The 6,357-nt window shown below is 53.8% G+C and overlaps 2 protein-coding genes across 2 annotated transcripts; both read left to right on the forward strand.

Annotated features, from left to right (window-relative positions):
• Window positions 1–95: 95 nt before the first annotated feature.
• Window positions 96–1,467, forward strand: MFIFM68171_07423 (GPI inositol-deacylase; the record flags this gene model as incomplete). The annotated part of the gene is made up of 6 exons (XM_071062843.1): window positions 96–113; window positions 175–408; window positions 500–736; window positions 801–851; window positions 909–1,100; window positions 1,159–1,467. 6 exons carry the CDS (start codon window positions 96–98, stop codon window positions 1,465–1,467), a joined length of 1,041 nt encoding a protein of 346 aa, XP_070918944.1.
• A 58-nt stretch (window positions 1,468–1,525) lies between these two features.
• Window positions 1,526–5,323, forward strand: MFIFM68171_07424 (NACHT domain-containing protein; the record flags this gene model as incomplete). Its single annotated transcript, XM_071062844.1, has 1 exon — window positions 1,526–5,323. The coding sequence occupies one exon, from the start codon at window positions 1,526–1,528 to the stop codon at window positions 5,321–5,323; it is 3,798 nt and encodes a 1,265-aa protein (XP_070918945.1).
• Between the last annotated feature and the right edge of the window lie 1,034 nt (window positions 5,324–6,357).

Raw genomic sequence — 6,357 nt, forward strand, 5'->3', positions numbered from 1 at the left:
CCCACGCGATTGTTGCGCCTTGCTCCAACTGCCACTCCGCACTGGATGGGGATGCTGTGGTCTGATATGCCTGGCGCGTCCCTTAGCCGACCAACATGGCACATGACAACTCGGTACGGACCTCCCCGTTATGCCTCGGCACCGTCTCGCTAACTCGCATTCTGTCCGCCAAAGGGTTTCGCGCTGTCCCACCGGAGCAGGCCGCCCGCTTCCGAGATTGAGCCTCACCCACCTCCATCGCCAATCCGGCCGTCATCATCATTTTCTCGTGTACATCGTCGCCTGCGAGCTTTTAGGTCGTTAACGGCCAGAAGTATCTTGGAGAGCCATCCTGAAGAAGACGCGCACGGTGCGTATGGTCTCAACCTCCTTAGCGAACCGTCCGAGCCTCGGCTTAACTTCATCTTTGTGAGTTACCCTCACCACCTCCACATCGTCCCCTCGGCGCTTGGCTTCACGTCACGTGTAGAGGGTCCTAACCCGCCCACGTCTCGCTCAGGTCCACGGGCTCGGCGGCGGTTCAAGGAAGACATGGAGCAGTTCACCCGGGCCCGGCACCTTCTGGCCAAAGGAATGGTTGCCGTCAGAGCCAGGCTTCAAGCACGTCCGTATTTACAGTTATGGATACAACTCTGACTGGACCAAAACACAACAAAGCCACCTCAGCATCCATGACTTCGCTCAAGCTCTGTTGGCCGACATGTACAACTCCACCCATTTGCGCAAGAACGGAGATGTAAGCAGCCATCGCCGTCCGGAATCTTGCTGTTTAGGCATTGGTACCCTAACAACGCTTATAGACCCCGATAGTCCTGATCGCCCATAGCATGGGAGGCCTAGTCGCTAAGAAGGTGTGCTCTGTTCCGGTGGATGCTTGCGCGGTCAGGCAGAAGACTAACGGGAAGCAGGCCTACCTCCTGGCAAGACGAGATCCCCTCTATCGAGAATTTGCGGAACGGATACACTCGATGTATTTCCTTGCCACTCCACACCGTGGCGCCGACTCTGCGCAAACGCTTTCTCGCGTTCTCGCCTCCTCCATCTTCTATGGCTCCAAGACTTTTGTTGACGAGCTCTTCCCAAGCTCCGCCATGTTACAAGTCAGGCACACCTGGATAGACGGCCCGCGCGAAGCTTCCAAGACTGATCACGATCTAGGCGATCAACGACGACTTCCGCCACGTGAGCGCCGATTTGCAGCTCTGGTCCTTCTTTGAAGGAGTCCCAACCACTTCCGGCCCGAGGTCATTTCTTGTCGTAGAGAAAGACTCGGCCGTCATGAACCTTCCAGGAGAGCATATCCAGTACCTAGAAGCCGACCATCGGCACGTGTGCAAATTCGACAGTCCCGCACACCCCAATTACCAAATCGTACAGAGATGTTTGCTTAGAGCCGTGGAGGACATAGAGAAAGACTGTGGGTTGCGCGCTCGGCACATACTGTGCCTCCCATCATCACCCCCCTAACGCTTACCTGTCTCGATCCACAGACCTCTTACGCCGCCAAAGCAGCTTCAAGTCTGAGATGAACATGATTTCAGCCTTCCTGGGGGTTGACGTGCGGCCAGAAGCGAACCTCTTAGACGTCACGGAGAAGCAACAGCCCGGCACATGCACTTGGCTGACCGAGCACCCAAACTTCAGCACATGGCTCTCTGGCCCCCCGAGTGACGGGAGTACCAGTCCCATATCCAAGCCAAGGGAGCCGGCACCGCGATTCCTGTGGCTCCATGGCGCGCCAGGCTCAGGGAAATCCATCTCCGCCGGCCATGTAATTCGGTTCCTCGAAGACTGTAATTTCGACTGCAGCTACTATTTTCTGAAACACGGAAATACCGAGACTTCTACTCTGTCGGCACTCTTGCGATCCTTTGCCTTTCAGATGGCCTGGTCAAACTTCGACATCCGGAAAGCCATCTTGGCCATGGTTATCAACGGCGAGAGGTTCAATCCCAATGACCAGAACATGATTTGGAACAGCATCTTCGTCAATAGGATCTTCAAGACAACGTTCAACTCGCCGCAGTTCTGGGTTATCGACGCCCTCGATGAATGCGCCAACAAAAGCTTGAGCACGGTGCTCCACATGCTCTCCAAGATTCCCCGGGCTGTGCCCTTGCAGGTTTTCCTTACGAGCAGGCCAAGCGTACAAGTCCAACGTGCCTTGAGCATAGAGGGGAGTCCACTGCTGGAGCTGGAAACCGGTGGAGAGAGCTCCAAGCTCGACATTGCCAATTTTCTTCGGTCTAGGCGGCCCTACGGCTCCGGAAGCGATCTCAGCGAACAGATTGTTTCGGAAATTCTCGCCAAATCCAACGGAATCTTCCTGTGGGCCTCGCTTGTCATGAACAGATTAGATGAGACTTATGTCGAAGAGGACCTGAAACAGGTCCTCCGTGACGTGCCCACCGAAATGAACGACTTTTACAATCGAATTGCGAAGACAATTGCCGAGACTCCCAACGTCGAGTTGGCCAAATGTATTCTCAAGTGGACGATTTGCACGTCGAGGGCTCTGTCGGTCGATGAGCTCAGGGAGGCGATCCGACTTGATATCAACCGCACCCTGACGGCTACCAACGATCGCCTTGCTCAGTTGTGCGGCGACTTGATCATGGTCGACAGGCAGTCGAACGTGCACGTCATCCACGAAACAGTGACAGCGTTCCTTAAGCAGTGCGACTCGGAATTCAAGATCAACCTTGGCGCTGCCCATGCACGGCTCGCCGAGGTTTGCCTTGGTTACTTGACTGGAAAGGACTTTGCGCCTCCTCGAGGCAGAAGAAAATCATCCTCGACAGCCAAGACTCAGGGCGAATTGGTCCTGGCCGATTATACCTGCGTACACTTCGCTTTCCACCTTGCTCATTGTTCTTCCAGCATCGACGCACCGCTTCTTCTACTTGATACTTTTCTCAGCTCGAATGTCTTAACCTGGATCGATCATGTTGCGAGGAGAGGAAGTCTGATGACTCTGATCAAGGCTGTTCAGAACCTTCGAGCCTTCTTGTCGCGGCGCGCCAAATACCGTCCGTTGCTCGACAAGCAATCAAGACTTGCCTCTGCCTGGATTACGGACTTGACACACATTGCAGCAGCATTTGGGTCGAACCTCATTGATTTACCGTCTTGCATCTATGTCATGGTCCCTGCCATTAGTCCCCCGCAGTCCATCATTCATCGACAATTCGCCAAGGATTCTCGACAGTATAAGCTCCTTGGGGTACCGGATGCACGGAATTGGGATGACAGGATATCGTGTTTCATTTACGAGAACAAAGCCACCGCAGTCGCGGCCTCGGAGCAATACCTAGCGGTCGGCCTGTCCAAGGGGACTATCATGCTCTATAACAGCGTCACATTACAGCTCGCTAGTACTCTTACTCATGGCGAGTCGATCAGATGCTTAGCGTTCGGGGCGGAGACCGGCTGTCTCGTTGCGTACGGTGCGAGGAAGATATCATTTTGGGACAGCCACCGAGATTGCCTGTGGACCAAGACGATGAGACACGCCCGGTCACCACTTTCGATCAGCTTCAACGTGGATGAGGACGAACTTCTGGTGTCCGGAAAGGACGGGCAGATCCACTACCTGTCTGCCAAGGACGGATCCGACCGGGACGAGCTCCCCTTATTCCACAGCAGTGATTCGGAGTCAGAAGAAGACGACCGCAAGATTCTTCCCGGGACACCGCCATCACAGGTCCGTGTGTCTCCGGTTCACGGACTTGCCGCTGTGACCTACAGATGTGCCCCAGTTACTATCTGGGACATAGAGCGACGGCAAAAAATTGGCGTCTTTTATAGGCCTGGTACAGAGGGCATCTATCAGCAGGTGCAGGTTCAGGACATGGTGTTCAACCCCATACCGGACCTGGAACTGCTGGCCATTGCCTACGACGGTGTTGGCATTGCCATCTGCGATCCATGGACACGAGAGCAGCACGACCTCCGCAGTATCGAAGCACGAATAATGGTTAGCTCGCCTGACGGCAGGACGCTAGTCGCGGGTGATCAGAGGGGCATAATCCACATCCTCACTTTCGAAGCCTCATTGAAGGTACTCTATCGAATCTCAGCCTTCAACTCCATGCTGCAGTGCATCGCCTTCTCGCCAGACAACCTCCGCGTTTACGAAGTACGGGACAATTTTTGCAATGTCTGGGAGCCGCCGGCCCTCGTCCGCCGAGATACTTTTGATGACAACTCCAGCGAGTCACTGAGCAATGAAGCTCCAAGTTCAGTGCCCGAGATGGTCGCGAGACCTATCACCCACGATGACCACATTACTTGTGTGGCCTTCTCTGAAGACAGCAAGCACATATTTTGCGGCCGTAAGAACGGCGGTCTCAGCATTTACGACGCCACCAAGGGCACCCGGCTACACGATTTCCGGCTTTATCCAAACAGATCCTATGCCATCAAGCACCTGGAATGGCATAGCAAGAGGTCCGTCCTCCTCGCGGTCAACACCATCAGCCGCTGCATCGCAGTGCAAGTGTCGGTAACACCAAAACGCGCGTGCGATGTGGCGTTCCCACCCATCTTCGACCGACACGTTGAACACCCCGTCACACATGTCTTGATCAACTACGCTGGCGATCTGTTCCATTTCTCAACCTTGAGGGGAGACGAGGTGTGGAACAGTACCGGTGAGCTTGTTGGCAGGTACGACAGCTCAGCCTTTGGAGAAGACAAGCGGTGGATTCAGCACCCGAACGACGCTGATCTCCTCCTGATGCTTCGCAGGACGCAAATACATGCGTTCCGATGGGCGACGTTCGAGGCGATCACACCAGTCGCGGGCTTACCTCTCACCATCTCCAGTGCGGCTTGCAGCGCCAGTATGTCGCCGCCGGGGGAGTGGTTATCTCGCAAAGGCTACGAGCTCCTCATCCGAGCAAGGCGGTCGGACAAGGACCACCGCACCTGCTTTGAGTTTCTGGACGTGTCCAGCTTGAATCACACTGCCACGACAAGCATTTCTGTAAATTGCCTCCCTAAGAGTCACCCCACCCACGTCAAAGCAGTCATCGGGCTTTACAAATCGCTGCTCTACTTTGTCGACATCAAGGGCTGGGTGAGTTCAGTGGCACTAAAGGGTCTGCAGAGCGCTGTAGAATACACGCGCCATTTCTTCATACCCCGCAGCTGGATGGTTGGGGAGAACTTGCTGCTCCGCCTAATGCCCAAGTGCAACAGCATGGCCATGGCGCACCAGGACGATTTGCTTATTTTTCAGGGGTTTCTGGACTTGGAAGAGAAGGTTGCGTTTGTCATGGATGAAGCGCTGATGAAGCGATTCACGGAATTGGGAGGTTGAAGGCGTGTATAATCGGACCGTTATCAGTAATAAAAAATTGAACTGTTTATTTTCCGTAAGGTCCCAGTTGCACCTATCGCTATCCCAATCAGGATTACCCAGATGTTCCTGAGTGTAATGAGAAAGACACCAAGTTATTTAAGATGTGCAATAGCCGTCTCGCAACCGCGGCATCGCTTGTATGATAGTGGAAGTAGAGAAGAAAGGAAGCAGAAGCTAGAGAAGAAAGAGAGAACACTAGTGCATTTAAATACTACTTGCCCTTTGTCTTCATATTTGGCTTTACATCTTCCCGTCCATCATCTAGCGTCGTTTAACTAATCTATATAAAAGACAATAAGTGGCCAGTAGATAGAGCAAATCCGAGCACCCCGTGGCCAGATGAGATGGGCGTCATGACACCTTCGCTTTGTAGCAGTACAGTGTCACAGACATGCTGGTTGTTGGTGCGTGAACGGTATCAATTCTAAGACACCTTACTTCATCTCTATGTAATCTACAAAGACCAGGACCGGGCCTGATGGGAAAGCCGTTTCACTAAACAGCAATGAGCGAGGGAGTCACAAGTGGGACATTCTTTTCCGCAAGTATTCTCGCATTATATATCTTCCCAAGCCCTCATGAATCGAGGAGGCAACGCCTATCCCATGAAATACAAAACGGTTACGACCTACCACCCTTCTGGGTGACGTATTCTACGTTCCCACCATCATCACTTAAAGATTGCCAGCATATAGTCACCACAGACTCTCACAAGTAGCCACAAGCAGCGAGAGCTAGCTCACACCCGGTACCACACACCGAACGCAACACGAACCACACACAATGCACCCATCTCAGCAATCACGGCCACCCAACCAGGCGCGACCGATCCCACAGGGCCCGAGACCCGGACCGACACCGGTCATGAACAAATGTCGCTGCCAGCAGGGTGTTAACGCAGTGTGGTGCAAAGACCTCAGCAACTGCTTCATCGAAGCAACAGAACCAACCGGCTACTGCAAGTCCTGCGTCAGTGTTGCCCACTCTGCGTC

This window comes from Madurella fahalii (genome assembly GCF_045866475.1).
Source record: "Madurella fahalii IFM 68171 DNA, scaffold_4, whole genome shotgun sequence".
Lineage (NCBI taxonomy): Eukaryota > Fungi > Ascomycota > Sordariomycetes > Sordariales > Madurella > Madurella fahalii.